Genomic DNA, 27,101 nt, shown 5'->3' with positions numbered 1-27,101 from the left:
CCGATGTCAGAAACATGGTAAATGCAAAGAATTTTACTTGTGAAATATCAAATCATATTGGTTTTTGTTCCTCCTTTAATATTTTTAAACCGATTGCTTTGCCGTGAATATGGCACAGAATTCTTAAGTTTATTCTCCCGAGTGTGGCACAAGCACCTAAAAGAAGGACTAATCAGAAACAGAAAACTTTGCAGCCAAGTTGTGTCCTTGGACAGAACAGATTTTGTAGCTGCCCTTTCTTTCATAAGGGAGCAGTCATATTTGCCAAGATGCCCTCATACACACCTGCTGCCAATGCTGAGTAACCTCTGCATGTCTGCAGCATGATTTTCCTTGTGTGTTTTATTCCAAAGGAACACCTGTCTGGATTTATTCAACAAAATCAGTAGCAAGGTTATTTTAAGTGTCATGAAAAGAAACAGTTCTTGGGGTGGAAAGCAGACTCCTGAAATGTGTGTGCTCTTTTCTAAAACTAAAGGCTTATAAAGCTGTTTGCAATTAGTTCATATGGAAATGATCACTGAAAAACTGTCAACTAATATTGTGAGATTTCAAGAGAAATGACAAGTCATTTAGAAAAATGCCTTTGATAAAACTACAAATACTACAAAACTATCTGTTTAAATTGAAACATCTTTTTTATTTATAGTTCCCCAACAATATTTGTATTGTTCTCCATAGGACAATGACATAATTAATAGTTACACCAATCTGCATGGGGAACATTGGGTGTCATTTAGTTACACTCCCAAATGATCAAATTTAGGAGGAAAGTGGCATACTAAAGAAATAACAATCTTTATCCTTAGAAAACGAAATAATCTAGAGCTAACTCTAAATACTACATAGCTAAATATTCATTTTATGTTTTTGCAAGTCAGAGGTAAATACTTAAACTTCTGTAGTACATTTCAATTGCGAGGCGGAACCTTTGTCATCAGTCGCAGTGTTGCCGAATTATTTTGATGTCGTACCAGAAGTTACAAGGGTGACATTTGGTGAAGATACGACGGCATGCGTTGTCACAGTTACATTGGTAGCTTCTCTTCTTAATTTAGTTTTGCTAGTGTCATATTTATACCTTGCTGTGGAGAATATAGATGACAATGACGACGTGGGGATGTCGGCTCTTTCTCCAGCGGGGAGCTCAGCTTATTTCCCCCCAGGCAGCAGCTAAAAGGTAAAAATGCTAACTAGCTAATTGTGCTAACGACTGATTCCAGACAGATTTGAATGGTTCTCTCTTGTTAGTAAAAAAAATAATAGCCGTTCCGTTTCTACATCAACACTAAGGATGGTATTGTATAAACGCTTCTTCATATTACTGATCATAGTCTTTGGTAAGACAGCATTGTATATTAGGCGCTGGTATATTAAAATATCATTTCTAAATTACATCTTATTGCTATCATAGTCAGTTTTTTTCATTGAGCAACTGAAATAAAAATAAAAAACATAGCAACAAAATGATAACTTTCCTCCTCTAAGAACATAATAGTTTAATCTGGAATGCAGCTATATCATCACAAAGTTAATCAGCTATTAGATTAACTTAAGTACTGGTTTTATGTCTTTTGATATGTGATATTTTTATTCTCACTCATAATTTTAACAGTATTTGCACTGGGGCTGCAACATTCGACTATTTTGATCATAGATTAATCCGTAGATTATATATTAGTAAAAGAATCCTAAAAAAAAATTCTTGTACAGAATTAAAACTTTCCCACTTGTTCTGGATAGAGCATATTGACATACAAAAAGTTTTTTTTTTTAATTATCTTAAATGCAAAATATGTATATGTTTTTTTTAAACCAATTTTGGTGAAGTTTCTGTTCTAAGTGGGTCGCTCTTTCAGCTTAAAGCATGTTTTAGAGTCTCTACACTTCAGTTAACAATTCATCCATTAATAAATTAGTTGATGATTCTTTACAAAAATGATTAATTTGTTTCAGATTAATTATTTCAGCTCTAATTTACACCCTGTTATTTTATATGTTTATTGGATAAATCAGATCTTGCATGAAGCCATGGTGGGATAAAGTGCTCCTTTAAGCATTTCCCAGACCTTTCTCTTTCTTTTTTTTTTTTATCAGTTTTGGAGAAATGTTGAACCTTTTCACTTTTACTAATGTCACTCTGGAGGGTAGAAAAAATTTCATTGGGTTAACCGATTATTGAAATAGTCAGCAACTAATTTAGTAACTGATTATTTGTTAAATGAATAAAAAGTAAAGACTTCATGAGGCTATAAAAAGAAAAACTAAACAAACTCAGAACAGCAATTAGGGCAAAGCGCCACAAATACTTCCAAATATACTTTTTACATTAGAGAGGAAAAACATTTGTCAGTAAATATACTCTATGAAGAACTTAGTTTTGTTTTCATCTGATTACAATAAAAAAAACGTGCTCTAAATTAGGGCTGGGCGGATATGACGTCCTCAAATCAATATCATGAGTTTTACCTCCATAACGATAAATGCACCTGCTCCTATATCAGAAATAAAGGCATATGCTGAAAATTCAACTGCTCTATTTATTATTTATTTATAAATAAATAACACTACATATTACTTTAAATAGAAATTTAAAGTATTGTACCCATTCAGGTTTAAATATTTAACAATTTCTCATTGAACAGGAGATAAACATTTTTGCGCAAAGGTAATGGGGCCTGTTGCAGATCTTTGAAGTCAACAGCGTGGCCGTGCTGTAGCTGTTGGAGGTTGGATAAGTTACTTTGTTTAGTCCCAACAGTTTTCAGGCAAACTTTGCATTTCGTGTTCTTTCGCTCATCATCTATGATGTAATTTTGGTGCCACCAAACTGAGCGTGCAGTGAGAACAATGTGCGTTTAAACTCTTACACCCCCACTCAAAACAGGTCTGCCGCGCCCTCTGATAACGCGTTCTCGACTTCTTCTCTGCATGCTCAGCTTCTTCTCTGCTGTCGCTCGGTGATGTGATTTTGTTTACAGCTGTGAGACGCTTCTTCACTGGGCTTGTCTGCCATTCTCTTTTTTTATGCTTCTGAATGGATCGGTGAAGTCTTGTGATTCCACACATGCTGCAGTGTCTTAAAGGGGAAGGAACGACCAGACACTAGCGCACACAGAAAAAAACAGCAGAATTAAGTTTATTAATCTTAGCGACATGGGAAATTTTTCACCGGTTATCGTAGTGAATGACGGTAATGGCAGAAATCTGGTTTATCGCAATTCAATTAAGTTTAATTATATAGCACCAATTCACAACACGTTATCTCAAGGCACTTTACAGTTCACCAGATCATCCAGTCAAATTGATTCAAAGTTTTTTATCTAAGGGAAACCAGTTGATTGCATCGACTCATTGACTTGGATGCAATCCCTCACACTGAGCATGCTTTTAGTGACAGTGGAGAGGAAAAACTCCCTTTTAACAGGAAGAAACCTGCAGCAAAAGCAGGCCCAGTTTTAGCGGCCATCTGCTGAGGCTGACTGGGTTCAAGGAGACAGAAGCAGAGATACAAAAAGCAGTTGCAAAAGGCGGCCCCGTCCAGGAAACACACAGCCAGGCAGACGAGCTCAGAGCCAGCTTCCATGTCAGAGGATGAAGAGAGCACATCTAGCCAATCACAGTCAGAGAAACAGGACCACACTGGAAAAACAGTCAGATTTTGGTGTGAAGGCACAGCCCTACTATAAAGCACCTTTTGCTGTCTGATTATAAATTAACTAATTGAATAGAATATTAATCAGAAAAACCAATCGGCAAAATAACTTGCATCCATAGTGATTTTTTTAAACAGTTGTTAGATTAGATTATAAATAAAAAAATGGCACCTTTGAAATGAGTTGTGAAAGGCAAAAACATATATAAATATGTAAAAAAAAAAAAAGAAATCTATATCACAATTGGCGCAATCTGAATCAGATAAAGCTAAAACTTCTCCAGAAGGTTTTTTTTTCTATTGTACCTTTGATTTAAAATGTGACAATAGATGCTGTAACCTGAAAATGTCTCTTATGTAGTTATCTCTCTTGGTTAGTTTTGATACATTTATATGATTACATCATAACCATAACATAATAATCATAACCATATACATTATAATAGTGCTTCAGGAGCTGGAGGCAGTAGTAGCAGCTCAACAACTGCTGCTTACCTTATCAAAGCTGCACTTTAAAAATGAAATTGTCTAGAGAGCTGTTCTAAACAAAACTTATTTTTGTTTACACTTGTGTATAAAAAAATGACAAAATAAATCTGTCTAATTCTAAGTCATAACCACAATTAAATGGAACTGTAAGAGTAGGAAAGGGAAACTTTAAAATATAATAATTTAACCAAGAGGGAAAAGTTGTGATTGCATGTAAGACGAAAAGCACGTCTAACATTAGAAAGCATTCATCAGCTCTAAAAAGGCAGCTCTACAGTTAGTAGAGAGGGCTTGTGTAGCTCCGCAGCAATGACTCACGTGTACAGTATATCCTTTGGTGGCAAACTGTGCCGACACATTTATTCACACTAAACTATGAAAAGCTCAACTTGTTTGCAATCTCTCTTCCACGTCTTTACTTTTGTAATGAGCTCAAACAGACGAGCACAGGACTTATTCACAGTTTAGAAAGATAAAGGATTCTTACTAATGCAGTTTTTCTCATTAGTATGTCTGAGAGCCTATTTATAGGAAACCATCCCTAAAAAGCTTGGAAAGGCAGCTATTATGCCAGTCCTATTAGTTGGTAATCAGTGGATAAAAAGTGGCAAAGATGGGGTTTCAGCAGTTCTGTGTCTTGTGAGGTAGAATATTTGTATTAAAAGAAACAAAGATATTTACATTGGGATCAGTTTAAAACCTATTGTTCTGTAGAAATATATATTTTTCCCCAATTTGCTTCTTATTTCTATCAATTGTTCCTCTTAGAGGCCTTTTATTTTGCACTCTTGCTTTAGGACAACTGCAGGTTGACTTATCTTGCAGAAATTGCCTTCAAACCAAAATCTAAAGCCATGGTGAGCAGTTCTGATCTTAAAGGGGCGGTGTCGTGGATGCTTTACAGGTTTTACTGATTTCGGTTTTACAGATTTAAAACCATCAGCAGGCTTCTACAGAGCTTGGTTACAGAGATAGATAAAGTATTTAAATTAGCTGTGCTGCAGTAGGGACTTTTAACCAGCCAATGACACTGGAACTGCCCACCTTTGGTTTAAGAGTGGTTGTCTAATCCTGATTTGTGATTTTTGATTAAATTATGTTTATGAGGCTTTATAATGATCTATTTCTAAATGTTATAAGTGTCAAAACTGTTTTGTGGGGACAATAAAGTTACCATAAACAAATGAAAGTTGGATCTTTACTAAGCCAATCACTCCGATAAGTTAATTATACCTTGATTTATAATAACAATGTTTTTACAGGAGCATAAGAAATGAAACTAAGACTTAAAGAAAAAGAAAGAAAAAATGCAATAAGCAGTAAAATATAATTGGCTAAGCTACTTTTCTGTTTAAATCATTGTTTTGTTTTTGATTTAAAAATGCCTTTTTTTTGAGTGATGAAAAATGTCATACTTTGCAGATTTTGCTATTTTTTTCCACTCGCAAACTTGACCAGGTCTTTAATTGTTGTCATAAGTACTCCTCAATTGTGAGTGACGAAGTCTAAAACAAAAATCCAGAAAGCGGCATTTTTTTTTCTTCAAATATTTAATTTCTAATTTATTGCATGACATAAGTATTTGATACATCTAAAAAAATACTTAAGTGAGACTTCCTCCCAGCCAGTAGGTGGCAGACTTTTTTCCAACTTTCCAACCACATGCTTAACAGGTTTGCTAAATTAGTAAACATTTAACTTACCTGTTCAGAGGGAAAGCAGCAACTTCACGGGGCGTTTGAGTCCCTTTGCCAAAGGAAGCAAAGGGACTCCTATCTAAAGTTCACCCACTCATTTTTGGTCCACTTGAACTTGAATCTTAACGCAGAGAAGAAGCTGATCTCAGATTTACCATGGAGCAACTAGGAATTGTGAATGCCTGGGCTTACAGGACTTCAATCTGCGTGACTCAGTCTAATCGTTTTGATTAAAAATATGTTGCTATGACAAACTGTTGTTTGCATCACAGATATCAGGCATTTTGTGTAGTTCTTGATGAGGTTTGCACACATTGCAGCAGTTATTTTTGTCCGCTTCTACCTCCTTGAGATACCTCAGGGTTTGGGGTAGTTGCTGGGCAATATGGAACTTAAGCTCCCTCAAAAATGTTCTATTAGGTCCAGGCCTGGAGATTGGTTAGGCTAGTCCAGGGCCTTGAGGTGCTTCTTATGGAGCTACTCCTTAGTTGTCCTGGCTGTGTGCTTTAGCTGGTTGTCATACTGGAAGACTCAGCCGTAATTCATCCTTAATGCCCTTGCTAAAGGAAGAAAGTCGTTGTCTAAGATCTCCCAATACATGCCCCCATTTTTCCCTCAACAGAGTAGTTGCCCTATCCCCTGTGCAGAAAAGCTTCCCTCAAAGACTGATGCTTCCACCTCCATGCTTTGCAGGTGGGATGGTGCTCTTCTGTTCTTCCTTCTCCAAACACGGCTAGTGGAGTTTAGATAATACATGACTTTCTCCTAAGCCACCTCTGGATCATCCGGATAGTCATTGGAAAACTTCAGATGGGCCTGGACATGCTCTGGCTCGAACAGGGTAGCGGTGCCTACACTGCAGGATTTTAATCCATAGTCCCAACTGTCTTTAGGTCATTGACCGGGTCTTACCATGTAACTCTTTGCTGATGCTTCACGTTTCTGTGGATTGTTGATGCAGTGCAAGATAAAATCTTGCATGAAGCCCTAGAACAAGTTAGACTGACAAACATCTCAAACTTATTCTGATTTCTTTAAAGTGAGCCAACAGTTGATGCCTTCTCACTACCTGCTTGCCTATTCTCTATATCCTATTGTGGCCTTACAGGTCTTCTATTTTATCTATACACAGATTTATGGTCTTAGCCATTGTAAAGAGGTGTACCTCATGCACTACATTAAAATTCCTAATCTGGTTTAGCGATTGTGTTATTATGTGCATCCCACTGCTTTGAGCCTAGAATTAATCATTCTTTTATTTTGTCTTTTTCAGCCCTGTTCCTTTGTTGGGTTGTATCAGGACTGTAAAGACCACCACATGGTTTGAGGAAAACCTTACAGAGGACAACCAGAAGTACATGAGAAACCTTGTAGGAGAGGAATACAGAAATCAGACAGCCGAGAAGCTCAACCCTCTCAAGGATGAGCCCTGGCCGCGGCAAGAGTGGACAGAGGGTAGATGCTCGTATCATTTATTGCCTTCTCTACCAGAAGGGCTGTTGCTGTCAGTTTTGCACCTTCATTATAATTTTATGTCTTTGCAGGAAGTCGCAGAGTTGGATTAGTTGCTATCAAGTTGGGGATGGCTCCTATCTGGACTAAAACAGGAGAGAGACACCCAGTCACGATGTTGCAGGTACAACATGAGTCTCTTTTAATTCCTGTTGTTTCTTCAGCTGATGAGGAGCAAAGATGAGCCTGAATGTTTGTCATTCAAAAACTCTCCATTAAAAGAACCTTCTGGTTTACTGACAGTAAAGGTGGATATGCAATAATAAAAGCATTTCTTCATGCTCTGTTTGATCGTTCCACCTACTGCTTTTGTGAAAGGTGTTTTCTGATTATGTTTAAAAGGCAGCCTGTTCTTTGGGGGCTGTTGGTGGGCCTTATTAGAGCAGTTTGGAAGAATTTTATTCAGACTGTCAGGATTATTCTGCACAGCTTTAAAGTTTACCAAGCAACTTAAAAATTAATAAGTTTTGTTTGAAGTGCAGTTTATCAGAGTACAGTGTCTATGTCTAGGTGTGCGGCACAATAAGAACATTTATTTCATTTAAAGTACATCTACAGTGCCTTGAAAACAATTTCAAACCTCCATTAAACTTTTTTTGCCTAGCTGTTTATTATAAGCACATATTTTCATGCATTTTATGAGGACATAGAGCAGAATTATGAAGAGGAGGGAGGCAGGGAAGTTGTGATCGATAATTATCCATTAAACATCTGCAAAGCGTGGCGTGTATTTGCATTTATTCCTCCTGAGTCAGTACTTTATGGGCTTCATTTTGCTGAAGTTTACAGCAACGAGTCTTGTTAAGCAGCTCAACCAGCTTTTTACATCTTCACACTATATTTCAAGCGGAGTCAGATCTGATGTAGAATGTCTGTGGACATTTATTTGCTACTAATTCTCAACTAGATTTTTTTCTAGACGTTAAATAGGCCATTTAAACATGTGGTTATACTTTTATCACAGGCTCCATGTTGACGGTCTCAATGTTTTTTTTTTTTTTTGTTACATTTTATTGCTTCTATAAGATTTCCTCGCAGGATTCTCCTTTATTTTTCTTCGTCCATATTTCCTCTGGCTTTAACCAGCTTCTCAGGCTCTGCTGAAGAAACTCTTTCCTACAGCATGATGCCACCACTACCATGTTTTATTGTAGGGAGGGTATATTCTAGGTAATGGCATTTTAGCTTTCAACCTTATATGAGGTTTTGAAAGTAAATGATTTTGAAAGGTATTCATCCAGCAGAGCTAAGAAGCTAATTTATCCATTTGAATCAGCTGCTTTGGAGGCTGGTCCCACTTAAACTTGCAGGATGAGCTTCCCTCTAGGACTGGAGTTGGATACTCCTGATGTAGATAAGTTAGATTTTACTGTCGTCTGACTGTAATTAGGGTTGTCACGATACTAAACTTTTCAATTGATACTGATACTAAGGAAAATATTCTATACTCGATACCATTTTCGATACCACAAGGATAAAAACAAAGACTCCAAAATTCTACAGAAATATTTTCATTAATAAATAAAATATGATAAATAAATACAATAAAGGTTGTATGCTGTGCACAATATTAAGCAAGCTTGATAAAAAACTTATATAATTAAAATTAAGTGTTCCTTCCTTAGCTATGCTTTGCACACATAACAATGATACTAGCCAAACCGGTTAAGAAACAAAATTCATTCTCAGCAGCTGCACCTCTTACAAAAAAAATCTGAAACTGAAAACTGCACAGAATTATTCAATCACAGTGTTCAGAAAGTGCATGTTTCACTATTCTGCACTTTAAATGAATGATTGCTTAGGTGCCACTGGTGGTGGCACTGAATCTTTTAGAAACGAGTATTGTATCCGGATACAAAATTTCAGTATCAATACTTTTTTGAGAATCGATACTTTTGACAACCCTAACTGTAATACCTTTCACTCTTCCACTCTTTATGACATTTATTTATTTTTTATTATTTATTTTTTTATTTTAACAGGGACAAAGCACAAAAATACTTTAAGAAAGAAGAGATGTCATGTGCCAGTTTATAGCAAAAAATGCTAATTTCCATCCACAGTCTTGGACAGGTTGATATTAAACTTACAAAAATTCATAAAATATATACAGAATAATATATGTAAGCATCACTTCATTCACATAATAAAAACACTCTCCACCCTCACTCACTCACAGTTTACAGTGCTTATATTACAGTCATTGGGTGCATACAGGTTTGCTTTATAATAACCCACATTTGGTCAGGTGTGTAAATATACTATAGTTTATGTATAAAATAATTTCGTTTGAAAGAGTATTTCAAAGGCTTGTTGTTTTATAAGCGAACAATTGTTGACCAAATGCTGCACTCTCCTCTCGCTGTCGAATTGAGTGTGATACATTTTCTTATCATTATGGATTATTTTAAATAGAGCAGAAATTTGATTATATTTAATGAGAGTTTCAAAACTTAAAATGTTTTATTTTGTACCTTACAGTGATGGTGCTGGAGAGGCTTTTTATCATGATTTTTTTCAGTTCATTAAGTTACATTTCCATGTATTACCAATTCTTTTGATATGATTTTTAAAACCAAGGTTTGAATTAAGAATTACACCTAGGTTCATTTGAATTAAATATTAGAACATTGTTTACTTTACATGTTTAATTTTTTTATTTATTTATGTTTGTATTGAGCATTGAGACAGTTTTATTAACGTTTAAAGTCAGGCAAGAGGTCTGTAACAATTCTGTAAGTTTTTGCATTTCTTTTATTAATTTGTCAGCAACCTCCAGCTCTTTTTCCCTAAGGTAAAGATCAAAGTATCGTCAGCATACATGATTACATCACGTCATAGGGAGGTCATTTATATAGATGCGAAAAAGCAAGGGTCCTAAAATAGAGCCTTGCGGTACTCCCATTGAGGTGGCTCTAGACGCAGATTGGATGTTATCCACTCGTACGCACAATGTCGGTCACTCAGATAAGATCTTATCCAGTTTTCGGTGTGCTCAGAGAGACTGTATTGATTCAATTTACTGTAGAGTATCTGGTCATTGACAGTGTCAGAAAACTCAAACTCAAAGATCAAGGAAAACTGCTCCCACCACCCTTCCCTGATACACATATTCCCTGAGAGTTTTCAGGAAGTAGCAATAGGCAGAGTCTGAGGATGCTTATTGGATGATAATTATTCATGTCTTGTTTGCCACCAGTCTTAAATATCGGGGTGACGATTGCAGGGTTTAGGGCTGTTGGAAAATATCCTCACTAATTGATTGATTGTTGTCAATGGATCAGAGAAGATGTCCTTATGTTGTTTCAGAAAGATAGTATCAAGTCCATAAATATATTTCTCTTTGCTGCTGTTAAGCACAATAATTCATTTTTCAACTTTTGTTTTAGTTATTGGACTAAAATTAAAATCAGATTTGTCACTGATTTTCAGTGCGGGATGAACAATTAGCAAATTCTGAGCCAGTTTTTGGAGGGAGTTTAAAAAATATTCATTAGAATTTGTTCTATTGCAAACGAGTAATCAATAATTCTTCCATTACTTTTGAGATGGATATCCTCACATTTTGACTTTTCTTTTTCAATTAATTTATCAATAGTTTTCCATATTATTCTACTATTACTTTGTGCATTACAAGAAAAAAATGAGACGCATTAAATACACATCTTTTAGCAATGACTTTCTTCTCTATTTTGTTACATTTTTCCTGTTGAGAGATCCTCCTGTTTGAACTGTGGATCTTTAAAGTCCCTGAGATAAATCTGTGCTCCAGGCATCTTCTCTGATTTATGCTGTTCTTAGGTTTATTTGTAATATATGTGATAGTGCTGCAGTTTAGTCATGCTCTTTCCATTTTAAGATGATGAATTGGAGTGTGCCATGTTTAATGTTGGAGATCGTTTTAGAACTTAACACTTAAATTTATCTACTGCTTTCTCCCTGATCTGCCTTGTTTGCTCCTTGGTCGTTTGGATGCTTTTTGTTCACCAATGTTCTCTAAATAAAACCCTCTGGGACCTTCGCAGAACAGCTGGATTAACTGAGAGTAAATGACACCATTGGGGATTTACTAATTATATTACGCCTGTGCAGATTCTCAGTCATCCGAGTCACAGCAGCCACAACAGGCTTAAATCAAAAGTCTGGCTGCTGTCAAATTTAGCCCATTATTATTTCTATTGGCAGCTTGTTTGCTCTGGGTTTCCTTTATAAGTGTCAGAATAAAGGGGACACTACACTATTAAGACATTGGTTTTTACCAGATAATTCACATTCAGACCTTGCCTATATTTCTGAGATATGGATCATAGCAGAAAGAGTTAGATCCTGGATACCAGCAGCTGAGATGAGCTGTATCCTGGACTCACACAGGGGATGGGATGAGGGGCTTCCTTTCACTGCAGAGAAGCTCTTAAAGCTCCTCTGCGGTGAAAGCAGTTGGTACATGTAGTTCTGTCATGAGTTCACTTTGGAGGGTTTCTGTGATGAGCTGTGATGGCTGCAGATATGACTGTCAGGGATGCTGGACCTGTCGACCCAGCAGACAGACATACTTATGGATATATTTTTTCTAACTACTTCATAATCCAATCCACTTTATTTATATAGCACTTTGGACAACAACATTTTTTTTCATTGTGCTGTACATAAAGGCAAACAAAAAACACACACACACACACATACACACACACACACACACACACACACAAATCAGTTAGAGTTTAGGAAAAATAAATAAAAAGGACACAGAGGATCAAACAATTATGCATTGTTAAAAGTCAATGAATAAAAAAGGGGCTTAAGGCTTGACCTAAAACACTCCACTGTGGAGGCTGTTTGCATATGGAGGGGCAAAGTATTCCAAAGTCTGGGCTCAACTAAAGAAAAGGCTCCGTCCCCTCTGGTTTTAAGGCTCGTCTCTGTCTCTCAGACCTCAGAGCAGGAGTAACTATTCCATTCAAAGCTTTAAACACAAACAATAAAATCTGAAAATAATTTCTAAAACGAACAGAGCACCAGTGCAGAGATGCAAGATGCTGCGTTTTGAACTAACGGCAGACCGGTGGGAGCTAGTTGGCTAATGCCTGACTGTCCATAACAGTAGAGCAGACAGAGTGTAAAACCTGCTCAAAGAGGTTAAAAGATGAAAACGGTTTTACCTTAGTTAAAGGTACACTATGCAACCGGTGTTGATTTTCCAGCGAGGCTCCCCCCAGAGGGCGAAAGTAAAAGTGCACTGTCGTAAATATGCACAGCTGTTCTCCTGGTTTCTCCGTCAAGCCAGGCGCGGTTGTTTTGAGCTTAGCAGCGAATGACTAATGCTGCGTTCACACTGGACGCAGCTGGCGCGACAGAAGCAGCGAGTTTACATGCAAAGTCAATGGTTGACGCGCGTCAAGGCGCAGCAAAAGGTCCCGCGGCGCGTTTTGAGCTGCAGGCGCAGCACGTCTGAGCAGCTGAAGCAGCGCGTCGGGCGCGTTTAACGCAGGGAGAGAGACACAGCGCTGATGATCACTCCTCTTAAACAGTTTATTGACGCCTAAATTAACTTAAAATGCAGAAATCTGCCGGCAGAATATGCAGTTTGGATTATTTAGATGAAAAAGACCTACCAGCTGCCGCGGTGAACCGCTGCTGATGAAGGGATCCATACTGTCGGCGCATCCCTGGTATGTGGGGGTCTGAGCGGCTCCGACAGAAAAAATATTGAAGGCAGGATAATAATCTGAATGAACTGACTGCACTGATTACGTTTTCAGGTGTATTTTCTCACTTAAAAACATATTAAAACTACTTTATTCCCACTGATCACAGCAAATATAGCTGCAAGGCAGAGAAAGGATAGTGAAGCTCCGCCCAACGCGCCTCAGACACTCTTTTGCACCGCACAGCCAGAGCAGCAAAGCTGCTTCAGCCGCGCGTCAGAACTAACTGGTACAAGCAGCAAAAAGGAAGCAGCAGACGCGATTTTGCTGCTTTTGCTGCGTGAACGTAGCATAACTGCACAAAGATTGCCACTGTGCTAGCAACGAGAATGCTTTTAACTGGGGGGTGTAGCAGTTCTCGCCGTAAAGCAAGACTGACTCTCACGAGACTTCTGAGCCTGTGGGTGCGGGTTGGTGCTCCTGCAGTTGCAAGTGCAGTATTTCCCCCACAGACCACCAGGGCGGCCGAGAATACCTTTGTTCAACCTGAAATGACTCATTTAATCATCCATCCATAACGTTATGGAACACATTAATTAACTGAAAAATGTTGCATAGTGTGCCTTTAAAAGACGAAGATGAAAAAAAAAAACATGCTTTTAAAATGCTGTTTGTTTATACAATTTAAAATCGGTGTTTATGGTGACACCAGGGCTGGTTACTTTGGAGCAGAAAATCCTTCAAAGGTCCCAAGTCATATATCAGTGTTAATTAGTGTCGGTGTATCATATAAAATATAAATTCTGACTGCAAAATTGAAAGAAAACCAATTGCACAGCATTAATACAGAGATGTCAAAGCTTATTCCAAATCTTTTCATTTTGTGATGTCTTATTATAACTGTATGCAAACGCCCAAAGAAACTGCTATCCTCTGCTGCATTTTCACTTCTAGGTGAATGTAAGTCATCACTTTCCTGCTACAACATAAAATCAGTTTAGGAATAAAATGCATTCTGGGGTTAAAAGTATTTCCATTATTATATTTTTGCAACTTATTTACTTTAATCATTTGGAATGGCAAAGTATTTCTTTAGTTTTGGAAAATAAAAATGTTAATCCTTTATACCATCTTCATTTAAAACATGGCATCCAGAGGTGCATGTGTGTCTTGATTTGATGTCATCCATTTAGATGAGACAGAATAATGTGGGAGTAAATTAACCCTGTGGATGAATATTAATACTTTACAGCAGGGACTTCCATCTAATTGCTTAGCTATTTATGTCTCCTGCTCATGAAGCCCAGGCTGTGCAGAGAAACTCCAATCAGGCTGTTTTCTAATCTGATGTGTTGCTGACCTCGCCTTTCTGATTATTCTTTTTTTTTCTTGCTCTAAAATGTCTCCCAGGTGCAAGATTGCCATGTATTAAAGTTTCTCCCTAAAGAGGAGTTCGATGGACACTCTGCAGCTCTGGTTGTAGGAGGGAAGAATGTGTCACCGTTCCATGTAAGTGTTGGAAGTCATCAGGATTGCAGTTTTTTTGTATGATGTTACTTTGAAAATGGCTGTTTTGTTCATAAGATACTTGTTCAAAATAAAACTCAGGAATGTTCTCAATATATTTAATATTTTCCTTTTAAAGTACATATTTACAAGGAGCATTTTCTGTTAAGGACTTGAGTGAAACATAAGGTTTAATGCATGGCTTTTTGCTTAAAGGAGAAGTTCGGTTTTTTACACTTTAAGCCCATTTTCTGTAGTGTCCAGGATGAAATCGAATGATCGACACCAAAATTTTGACAATTGGTCCTGTCTCTGCTTTTTGGCTCATTTAGAATCTCCCCCTGGCTGCTTTAGAATGGCTTGCATAGAGCATGTCCGATAATGTCCTTAAAACAACCTTAAACGTTCTTTTTTTTAAATATGCTACTCACCGTGTCGTCAGCGCTGTTCAATGACGTTCCAAAAAAAGTTTCGTGAAGAAAAAACGTTCCTGTAGTGTTTTATTTAGCATTTTGTAAATCCCATTGAGTTCTGTTGGAATAGACAATATTCCCCTGCCACCGGAAACGGAAATGGGGCCTGTTTACACAGTTGTAGTCTTTTCGCTTCACTCTGTGTACTCCGACGTCGAGAATCAAGAATCCACCTTTCGTATTCCATTTTCAGAGTTTTTTAAAGTGTTTAACAGAGACGTTAGCACCTCGACGTCGGAGTACACAGAGTGAAGCGAAAAGACTACAACTGTGTAAACAGGCCCCATTTCCGTTTCCGGTGGCAGCGGAATATTGACTATTCCTACAGAACTCAATGGGATTTACAAAATGCTAAATAAAACACTACAGGAACGTTTTTTCTTCACGAAACTTTTTTTGGAACGTCATTGAACAGCGCTGACGACCCGGTGAGTAGCATATTTTAAAAAAAGAACGTTTAAGGTTGTTTTAAGGACATTATCGGACATGCTCTATGCAAGCCATTCTAAAGCAGCCAGGGGTGGATTCTAAATGAGCCAAAAAGCAGAGACAGGACCAATTGTCAAAATTTTGGTGTCGATCATTCGATTTCATCCTGGACACTACAGAAAATGGGCTTAAAGTGTTAAAAAGTGAACTTCTCCTTTAAGTACTTATCTTGCTTCTTGTTTTCATCCCTATTTCTATTAACCTTTATTAGTCTTTCCCTAAAGAACAGATTTGACATTATCACAAGCTAAAGGGTGAGTTTATGCTTTACAATCTGCCCTACCAGTCTCCTGGCGTTGGAGTTACTAGATTTAAAAGATTAAAAGATTTCTTGGTGCTGTCAGTGTACAATTGGATGTCTAAATAAGCAGATAAAAAAAAAATCTATAAAAAAATAATGATTTTATGAATAGATTTTTTTTTTTTTAATTGAAGATTTTTTTTTTAACCAATCAACTTCATGGGCTTCCGTAGCTCAGAGTTACATCAGTTTATAACATTTGGTTCTTAGATGTGTACTACCTGCAGACATTGAATGTGTTATATTTTCATAGTTTGTTGTGAAAAAGGATTATTTTACAACATTTTTCGTTGGTCATACATAAATGTCACTTACCAGAGGAGAGGATTGACATAAGTTTTTTGACAGCTCTGTATTCCTCATTTTTAGTGTGGAACTTAAATTATATTTTCTTCAATAAATCAATTGATCGGATTTGGTAGGAAAAAAATCAGAGGTTATATGTTTCAGCCATGTTGCCCAGTCCTTCTATATATGGATATTTGTATGTGTGTATTTACACAGAAAGAGAGACAGATGATTAAAAAAGAGACCTTATTGATTTTGTAACCACTGAATGGAGTGTTTTCATGTTTTTGCCATTTACAATTTAATCAAAGGTTTTTTTTTAATGAGTAGTGTTAATTTACTAAAAGTAACCTTTTTTTAGATTAATCAATTGATCGACGAAATGCTTGATAAATTAACCGAAAACTGAAAAAATATATCTGCCTCAATGGGTCAGTAATAGATTTGAAAACAACACCTGGTTCCCTGAGCCTTGGTTTTATTTAAAACATTATGAAAACATGTTTCAATCCTGTCTGACATCAGTGGTTCAGTCAGATGGATGTTGTTGCTGGTTTTCTGTTCATGACCAGAGTGATCTCACAGCTTTAGAAGGAAATTCCTGTAACCATGGTAAATAGCTCAGATCATCTCAGACCTTTTCCTTAAACATAACTAAGTTCACTGTAGGGCAGTGGCCTCCAAAAGAGCAGCTATAAGGAGAATCCCATCTAGAATAGAACAGAATTCAACTTTATTGACATTACACTGTCACAAGTACAAAGCAACAAAATGTAGTTTGCATCCATGCAGAAGTGCTGTACAGGATATAAATATTTATTTACATGTATACAGAAACTGTGTATGTATGGACTGTGTGGGGGTCCTTATAGTTGGTGTCAGGAGGCATTCAGGAGCGTGACAGGTGTGGGAAGAAGCTGTTCCGGTTCCTAGTCTGTAGGCTTCTCTGACGCCTCCCAGAGGGCAGGAATGAGAAGAGTGTGTGTGCAGACTGAGTGGAGCCCTTTTTCAAACACCGCTTACTGTAAATGTCCTTGATGGTAGGGAGCATTGTCCTGGTGATACGCTGGGCAGCTTTCACCACCCTCTGCAACGCCTTTCGGTCTGAGGCAGAGCAGTTCCCATACCAAACTGTGATACAGTTAGTAAGGATGCTCTCAATGGTGCAGTGGTAGAAGTTAGTGAGGATCTCAGAGGACAGATGGTTTTTCCTCAGGGACCTCATGAAGAAGAGATGCTGGAACGCCATTTTGATGAGTTTGGAGCAGGTGGTCATCTAGGTCAGGTCCTCCGAGATGTGGACTCCCAGGAAATTAAAGCTGTCCACACGCTCCGTCGCCACCCCCTTGACGTGGATGGGTGGATGTGGGTCAGCATTCCTCCTGAAGTCCACGATGAGCTCCTTGGTCTTTTCAGTGTTCATGTAGGGAGCATCTGAAGTTTCTGCAGCTACTGCCACCTTATCAACATGAAACTAAACCTATAATGAGTACTTCTGACGAATTACTGGAGTTCTTAAGGTAAAATGAAACCCATCTAAGTGTTAGTAAGGTGTGTCTAGTAAATTGGCCAGTCAGGGCATCTTGTAACATTATTTTGAGCCAACCTTGGATTAGTTTAAAAATAATGTATTTTCATTTATGGCTGGATTAAGTCAGCGTACCTGCTGATCACACTGTAACTGAATGGATTAATAGCTTCTGACCAGGTTAAAATCCTTAAACAGTCCTAAAATATATATTTATTTTGAATCTGAAAGTTAATTCAAAACTTTATTTCAAGTCCAAATGATTTAAAACCAAAGTGACATAAAGATCAGATATTTTCATCAGACGTTGAACATGCGTAGCGACATATCCATCCTCTGTCCCCTTCAGCAGTAGAGGACATCTTCAAAGATTCCATTTTCACAGACTTACTATGTATGCTCTATACCTCCATTGTTATCTCATGGAAAACAGTGGACAGGGAGTGAATAAATTAGGGTATAAGGTATTCATTGCGATTCGATAGATGCCTGATGGATCAGTGTCAGGATTTGACTCTTGGGGTTGCTTTAAACCCTCCTCACAGCCGCATCACGCCTCAGTCAGCGTTTGTTGGAGGGAGCAGCTTTGGCAGACTGATTTTCAGTGAACAGAAGGGAAGAGGGAGAGTTTGGAGTGATTGGAGGAGCTGAGTTGAGAGCGAGCGGAGTGAAAGCAAATGTCAGAGACTCTCACTGCCAAGACTGCAAGCGTTTGCATGTGAGTGTGTGTTTTTGGCTCCTGTGTAAGAGAAAGGTGGTATATTTTAAAAGTCAAACTGTTTCTTGCTGCTTCTATTTCTTCTGTCAATCCCATCAATCTTTGTTTTGTTTTATGCTTTTTTCCCCCATCATGACGACAGAAGTCAGACGAAGAAATGGAGATGTTCAGGAACGCCGGAGTTCCTCCGAAACAGAAAGTCACCATCTTTAGAGTGTCAGACAATGCAGTCATAAAACCCGGTATGAGCAAAACTTCTAGATTGAGTTTAGCCTTTAAATGGTAAACTCAAATTTTGATAATTCTTTTATTTTGTCTCTATGATCTAAAGGCACTCCTCTATATGCAGCACATTTCCGGCCCGGTCAATATGTCGACGTCACAGCCAAATCGTAAGTTGTTTTTTTCTTTTTTAAACACATCTTCCCCTAGGTAGATCTCTTTACATTTCAGATATTGAAGATTTTAGTTTGCATAATTTAATGTTTTTGTTTTTCATTAAATAACTAATCTATATAAATTCTGACTTGAAGAGGCTTTATGAAGTTTTTATATTTGTTAAAGTTTTCTTTTAGTCAGTATGTTAGGAAATTATTGTGAATGGTGAATTGTGCTGTGGGTGTGTGGAGCTTTTCCTGTGCATGTATGAATCCATGTGTATTTGTGAAGATAGAGACTGATTTAGCTCCAAAATTCTGCAATTACACTTTTCTCTCACTCCCAACTTGGTGGTCGGCTGCAAATTTATCGTGGCTTCCCTGGATATGCCTTTACAAATTACTCTTTTTATTATTTGACAACTTCTCATTGCAAAGCAAACATGCAGGCAATCCTTCCACATAGGTAATCTAAGCAAATGTTTCCATCCATTCTTCTTTAAATCCTCTGTTCTCATCAACTATCTTCCTTTTTTTCCCCTTTGGGATCCATGGCCCAAGATACACCCGCCAGTTTGTTTACAGCAACCACCTGCCTGGCACAGAGCCACTATGAAACATTTACATTTGTTGTTTAAATTGATTTATTATACAGATTTATACAGCTTTGGAAAACGTAATTAATGTTTGTTTGACCTCCTGCACACCATATCAAAACAAAAACAAAAAAACTCCATCTTTTTCCATTTTCATACATTGTTGAAAAAGCTCCTGGGAGATGCAAGGGGGATATTAAAGAGCTGCGGGTTGCCGACCCCTTCATTAATCAGCCCTGACCTATGTTGGGGAAACACTGGTATCCATGTTTGGGGTTCTTTTTCTGGTGAAAGTTGAACCTCGGCCCCAGTTTCAAGACCTTTGTAGCCTCGAAAAGGTTGTCCTTTTTATTTCTTATAAAAAGCATGCATCATTTCTAGTTGGTCCAACACATGCAATCCCTATATAATCCAATGACTTTCAGGCTGTAATCCATACATTTTTCAGTAAAACTTCCTAAATCCAGTTGCATATCATGTGAGTGAATGTTTATGTCTGTGTATTTTGGTAGCATTGGTAAGGGTTTCCAAGGTGTGATGAAACGTTGGGGATTCAAAGGTCAGCCAGCGAGCCACGGTCAAACCAAAACTCATCGCAGACCAGGAGCTTCTGGACCAGGAGGGGTAACGGATGCAGCAATACACACAGACATGACAAGTTTGCTTCTTTTCCTTTATTATTGAAGCTTGTCTGATATTTATATGCATTTAGGATCCAGCCAAAGTTTTCAAAGGAAAGAAGATGCCTGGAAGAATGGGCAACACATACATCACAGCTCACGGCCTGAAGGTAAGCGCTGATACAAACATGGGCCAATTCTGCTTTGAACCCGTTTGTCCTTCAATCCTTTATTAATCTAATCTTGTTCAATCTGCTTTGTTTTCACATTTCTGTCTCACAGATATGGAGGGTGAATACCAAATATAATGTGCTGTACGTTCACGGCACTGTCCCCGGTCATCGGAACTGTGTCCTGAAGGTAAACAAATAAAAAAACAAGCCACACATAACGTGGAGTGTGAAGTCAGCGGTCAGCTCAGGCATGTTTCGAGAGCTGACTGCGACGAGTGACCTTGCACCTGCGAAATGCCGTCACACCTGCAAGACGGTGCGATTTATCTTCATTGACAGCGCGCTGGATCAGCATGGGTGTGTGTGTGTGCACGCATATGTATTTCCCTCGGGACAGGAAATGGAGGCATGCACCTTAATGATGTGGGTAAAATCCTTAACATCCATCTGCTTAAAATGCATGTTGTGCTCACCTCATCAGTTTGCAAGTGTCGCATTTACCTGGATTCTTATTTGATCTGGAGACAAGTAATAATGAATACAAATGCTCGTTTAACCCATCTCAGCCTCACACACATTCATCTCTCTAGATAAAGGCCACAGGTTTTTACCTGTTTTTATTCTTTTTAGCAGCCCTAATGTAAAGATATAAACCAGGGAACATATCTGCTTTATTGATTGCAATTAAAACTGAAGCTAACAAGTTTTTTTTTCTACTCCCTTTGATTTTTTTTTCCCAGACATCTAACTAATAACTCATTAGAGGCTGTGAGTCCTGCATTGTGTCAGGGTTTCTTTGAAGTGTAGCCAAGGGAAAATTAAAGTGAAACTTGTGGGAAAATAAAATGATTATCCATCATAACTGTTAGAAGTAAATTACTCTAAGGGAAGGTTTTACAGAGTTGTGTTTTTGCATGTTTTGTCGTTTATCATGCTGATCACCACCTAATCGTTATTTGCAATGTTATTACCTGAATTTAAAGTGAGGAGTAGATACAGGGGTGTGATTCCGGGTCCTTGAGCTACGTCTGAGTGTGTCTGCATCACCATAAATCACACAGAATAGCCAGTGGAAACTTTAAAATTGGCCTCTTTAAGAATCAGTTCCTTTTCCATGCCATTATCCTGCCTTTCATTCATGGTCTTATACGTTTTGTGACTGGGTACCGTCTCCCCACTCGAACAGAATGGCTTCAGGCTTCAAGTGCAGGTCCTCCTTCTTCCTTTGTGCTCCTTCATTCTTCACATCCGTCGCCAGCAGGCGGACTGTTTGTCATTGTTAGACCCGACTAGTGACAGGGTTCCCGCGGGTCCTTAAAAAGTCTTAAAAGGCATTAAATTCTTCAAAATAAAACTAAGGCCTTAATTGGTATTAAAATGTCCTAAATCAGTCTTGCATAGGTCTTAATTGTTAAAACATTTATTACGATTTATTTTTGTAATCTAAATAAAACATTAAAATTTGATTTTTTTTTTTTTTTTATGAAAAAAAAATAACGGCTCGCCATTATTGGTTCCGTCCCGATAGCGGAACCAATAAAAGCCTTGTTGCGGCCGGGACATTTGGGAGATGCGCCATTTACTTTTTGTCTGGAAAATATGAGCAAGTGTAAATGTAACGAAAATTGGTTATCCAGCCAAGAGTTTTCTCCATGGCTAAAACCAGGGAACATACATGAGGCACAGTGTATTTTGTGCAAGAAGTCATTCAAGCTCAGAACGATGGGAATTAAGGCAGGGAAGTCGCACATGTGAAGCACAAAACACAAAGGGTCAAAATCGAGTTACAGAGAAACAGGCGGTATTTCTCAGTTTTGTTCCACCCTTGTCTCTGCAACGCCTCCACTTATCACCAAATCAAACATACTAAGAAAACGATACAAAGAAAAATTGCTGCAAAAAAGACGTAGCACTGGTTATGTTGTGGCTTTAAACCTGATTTATTTTGTTTCCTGCTAAAAAAAAAGTTTGTGAATTCAGTTAAATAATTGTAAAACAATATCTGTCATTTGTATGTTTTTAGCTTTCTTCCTGTATGGGAAGCTTTTCAAAATCTGAAACATTAGTGCAGTGGTTTATGTTAAAATAAACCTTTGGGTTAAGTTGTCGCAAGCAGGTTTTTCTTGTTTCTTGTGAATTTGGTCTTAAATTTTTATTTCAAGTGGCATTAGAAAGTCTTAAAAAGTCTTATGCTGTAGGAACCCTGAGTGACCTGACAGTGAGAATGTGACAGTGAAAATTAAAGTGCATAAAAAACATTAAATTTGATGTTGGAAAAACATTTTTTAAATTGAAAAACAGATAAGTTTATAAAAGAATTGAACAACTGAAATAATTTTCTGGCTAACAGATGTTAGCATAGCTGGAGCTGCTCCGTTCACTTGGCTTACTGTCAGCTGCACATAAAAACCTGTCATCAGACCTGCTTGGAGCATTTTGCTGAGTGTTAGCCAGGAGAAACTATTTGCTACGTCTTTGAAAATTGGTGTTTTTATTTTAATGATCTTTCACATATTAGTTATTGATCCAGGAGTCAAGGATCTGTGAAGCATGTATTGTTTACTTCACACTGAGGTCAGAAGGTCTGCTAACTAGATACTGATCTCATTTACACTGAACTTTGTAAGACTCGCTTCAAGATATGGACGACTGGGTAACACAGGCGTGTATTTCTGCGATTTAAAGTAAATCATCCTGCACTTCTTAGCACTGTTTGGCTTTTTTATCAGTGCATCGTAAAACATCGGTTGCTACTTTCATCCTTCTTTTATTTTTTTAAGTTTGGGGGTTTTGAGCTCAAAAATACAAAGTCCCAATCTGGTTCTAGATTAAAATAAATTTGTTTTTAATGCTTAAAAAATTTAGTAGCGGGATGCTGCATGATCCACATATTAGCTGTGACAGGTTAGAGTCCCGGTCCTGCTGTCTTTTCCCGAATGTCTCTCATCTCTCTTGTAATCCACTTTCCTGTCTGCATACTTTCAAAACTAACAAAATGAATGCCGCTTTAAAACCACGTTTGGAATTATTGTATAAAACTGTGACCATGAGTCGCCCTTGACAAACGCATCATTAGTTAACTTTGAAAGAACTATCAGACAACAAATAACTCTGCAGTTGTCTTTAAACTTGTACCTGCTAACTGTGCTTTCACAGTTTGCTGATATGCTGCTACACTCAGTCAGTTAGATTACAGCTAATCCTGAGCAACCTGAACCTCAAGATAAAGTTGTTCTGCTGCTACATAATCGTGTATTAGTTTAACATTGTGTAATGAAATGATATGGAGCTATGCCCTACGTAGTCTGCTTTCTGAATATCTGACAATAACTCGGGGAACTACTCCTTTTACATTTAAGTATTCTTTTCACTTTGAAATCTTGTGGTATCCCCCATAAACTGCGATTTTGGCCTTTGCATATTCTCTATTTCGTAGGTCTTCAACAGGGGGTCCGTGACCCCTAGGGGTTCCACAGAGGTACTGCATGGGGGTCGCGAAAGTTTTGGTTGATAACACTCTTTTTTTTTTTTTTATATTCCCCCCTGCAATTGTTCCACTAATTGAAAATTCTTTAAATACACATAAACATGAATTAAACACACTGTATTAAACAGATAAATGGAGGCAGAAGATGTCTTTCAGTCATCAATGCACACATTCAGCGACACACAGGAGCTCTTTTAAGCTGGGCACCGTTTCATTCACAACACCAGTCCCATCAACCAGGAATCCGAATCAGAAATACTTTATAATCCCAGGGAGAAATCACTTCCATTACATGACTCCATCTGTAATAGAGTGACTATAGGACCAGTTTGATATAACACAATTTCATTCAATATATATAATTAGGGGGTCCCCGCTCCATCTCGCCATCAGTTTGGGGGTCCTTGTCCTAGAAAACGTTGAAGACCCCTGCTCTATTTTAATTGTGAGGTCCACAGCTGCACCATTTGTGATGCTAAGTGGGAACTCCTACTGATCATGGAAAATAAAACCCTATGATTTTAAGAATCAAAAGATTTAACAGGACACTTCATGGAATACTATCCAGTGTTAACCATCTAAAAAAGGATGCAAATACCTATAAAATATGCCCATGGTTGGAAGCTGAATAAGGGAAAATATGCATATTTTTGCAAAAATTAGATTTTCTACCACATTTAAACCTTTTTACCTGGTTTATAGTACATTTAATGAATAAAGAGGCTATATCGATATTTTGGCAGGGTTTATTTATTCATTTCTTTTTTGCTCTATTAAAACTGTTTTAATTAATCTTCAAATTAAAGGACTTGTGCGTTAAAAGGGTCAACGGTGTTAAAGAAAACTTAAGCAGCAGCTTTCAGAAGATGTTTTTTCCACTTTCCAGCACTGCTTTATTTGTTTGAGCTTTATTTTTATGTTGTTCATATTACCACCTACTGGGGGAGCTTGTGTATTGGAGTAAGTCAGACTATGTGGACGCAGAATTATCCAAAAGCGAAGCAAAAAATTGAATGTAAACATTTTTGAATTGTGCAGCAAAAGCCTTAGAAAGCTTGGGAGAAATACTTGTATGAACAAAAAACATGGCTTAAGGTAGTGTTTTACAAGCCATTAACGTAGAAACGAGTCTTAATTTTTAAACTACCTTTCAAATAAAACCTCTCCTAGGCTTAGACTATGCATGCAGTGGATAATGTATCAGCAGTCATTCAAAGTTTTTGTCCAAAAAGCTATTATTAATCCTCTAAGAAGAAAAGAGTGAAAGGATTGGATCGGGACATCCCTACTTTTTTTCAACAAGGGAAAAAAAAAAGTGTTTCTTTTATAAACTTCAGCATTTATTTGAGGAACTTTGTGAGGCATTTGTGTGAAATACTGGCCCAACATTCCTTACAGCTGTTTAGATGTAAATTTGCCTCTGAGTAATAAACTCCTGTGTTTTTAAAACCACTTGGGAAATATGTTTTCCTGCTGCCACTGCAGCCATTTCATCAGATTTTTATTATTCTACTAAGTGTATGTTTGTGTTTTGCAGGTGAGCGACAGCATACTTCCAACCAGACGATCCTCTCTGCTTAGTCCTCCTTTTCCCACCTACTTCACCGAAGAGGAAGCCGATCTGGATGAAGATCTGTATGATGACGACTTGTTCGTTCACACAGACCCGTCCTTAACATTAACCTGACCTTAGACTCACTCACACATAACCTTTCCCAAAACCTGCCATAACTGTGTATGCTTTAATAAAGAATTGTTCCTGAAACTAACTCCTGTTTCCAAATGTGTGTAAAATGATCGGTCTGTTTGATCAAAAATGATATTACTGTCCCTCTCCGCTGAAACCATGGTAACTGTAAGAGTGGTGATGTCACTAGAGGATCCCCAAGCATAGAGAGAGAAAGAAAAGACAATGAACCACAACAAAGAGCCGGATATGTTAGAGAAATGTGTAATATCTATGCAGAATGGAGAGAAGAGGGCAAGAAGGGGGTGAGCTGGATACAATAAAGCGAGAAGAGTGAAATACAGACAGAACGAGCTGTCGTGGAAGGAGGGGAGTAATAAATTGAGTATAAGGCATGGAAGCAAATACAAAGGAAAAAGGGGCGAGATGAGCTGGAGAAGGTGTGGAGCCTAGTTAAAGGATGAGGAGAAAGAGAGGAGATGAGGGCTGACAAAGGTTGACATTTGTGCATAAGAGGATAAATGAGAACATTAAAGTTGCAGGAGAAACTGCTGTGCGCTTAAGTGTGTGTGTTTATGTTCAGCAGTATTCAGATGAGGGATTAATTTCGGGGGCCAACAGAGCCTAATCTGTCCTTTTATTAGTTATGTGGAAGTGGGTGGGATAAATAAGCACGTAATTGCATCTTCTAAACAGTTTAGTGGATGTATCCTCACAGGCCCACATATAAATCAGTCCCTCTCTGCTGTATGTCTGCCGTGTAATTGACAGCCACAGTAACAAGGCCCTTTGTTTGATTCTCATGTCAAACGGCAGCGATGCCTCACAGGAAAGCCCAGCAACCACGCCTGCTCCCTAATTGAATCGGCACACACCAGCTTTCTTTGAAACGAGACAACACAAACCGGGTTATCTATCATCGTGGCAATAAAGGAGTGCAAATGACGAGGCAGTTTGTGGCAACATGCATCCTGATCCGTGTAACATGCCACAGCTTGCATGTCTGTGAGGAAGCAGCGGGAGCTTTGAAATGGAAATGATATTGTTTAAAAGTCCTGCTCTGCAGAGCCTGCACATCATCAGGCTCCTGTTGGGGGGGGAGGAAGAAGTTGTTGTCTTTTAAAGCAGCAGAGCAGAAATCTAGAAACATCTACTGAGAAAGTATTCAAACACATCATTGAGCATTATTCAGCTGGACGGTTATTTGGTCCACAAACAAAACATTCAGTTGTTATATGTAATCAACTTTCATGTGCAAAAGAAGAACAAAATAAACACATGAATGAATCATTTGGCTTCTAGTTCACTGTGCTTGGTTGTCAAGGTAATGCTGTCAATATACAGAAAAACGATGCATATATAGTATGCACATTTTCAAGGTTACTGACGAAGGTTGTAACGTGAAAGACGGACAATTTCAGTGTAAAGTAATTCCTGCTTGCATCCAAAGTTATTAAGAGTCCTGGAAACGTTTATGCTACAATCAATTTGTAGCTACTTGACCTTTTATAAATCTAACCCAATGTCTACCAATCTATCAATGGTAATCAATGACTTCCTGTTTCCCCTGAGAGTAAATGTGACATGACACAAGGCTCATTTCTCTTCTCACAAGGCTTGATGAAGATTGATCTCACCCCCCCAAAGTAAAGTAAAAAGAATTGAAAAGACGGTAATACATCTCTGAGCCTCAGTGAAGCACGGAGTTGCATCTTGAAATCTGCAGGTCTTCTCAACAGCTAGATTCTGTATTTACCCAGCAAATAGAATACAATAGGTTTTTGAAAAAGGCCTTTTTAAACATCTTTATCAGGGGTCCCAGAAAGTGTGTAAACCTATTCATTTCTGTTTCTTTTT

The 27,101-nt window shown here is 37.9% G+C and overlaps 1 protein-coding gene across 1 annotated transcript; it reads left to right on the top strand.

The window, feature by feature from the left end:
• The first annotated feature begins 974 nt into the window (after nt 1-974).
• On the top strand, nt 975-25,335 carry mrpl3 (mitochondrial ribosomal protein L3). The gene is made up of 10 exons (XM_015400147.1): nt 975-1,180; nt 7,115-7,296; nt 7,386-7,477; nt 14,412-14,510; nt 18,447-18,546; nt 18,636-18,696; nt 19,790-19,901; nt 19,990-20,067; nt 20,180-20,257; nt 25,095-25,335. Exons 1-10 carry the CDS (start codon nt 1,101-1,103, stop codon nt 25,242-25,244), a joined length of 1,032 nt encoding a protein of 343 aa, XP_015255633.1. The 5' UTR covers nt 975-1,100; the 3' UTR covers nt 25,245-25,335.
• The last annotated feature ends 1,766 nt before the right edge of the window (nt 25,336-27,101 follow it).

This window comes from Cyprinodon variegatus, unplaced genomic scaffold, assembly GCF_000732505.1.
Source record: "Cyprinodon variegatus isolate N-32 unplaced genomic scaffold, C_variegatus-1.0 Scaffold1078, whole genome shotgun sequence".
Taxonomy (NCBI): domain Eukaryota; kingdom Metazoa; phylum Chordata; class Actinopteri; order Cyprinodontiformes; family Cyprinodontidae; genus Cyprinodon; species Cyprinodon variegatus.
This window is presented reverse-complemented; position numbering and strand designations above follow the sequence as displayed.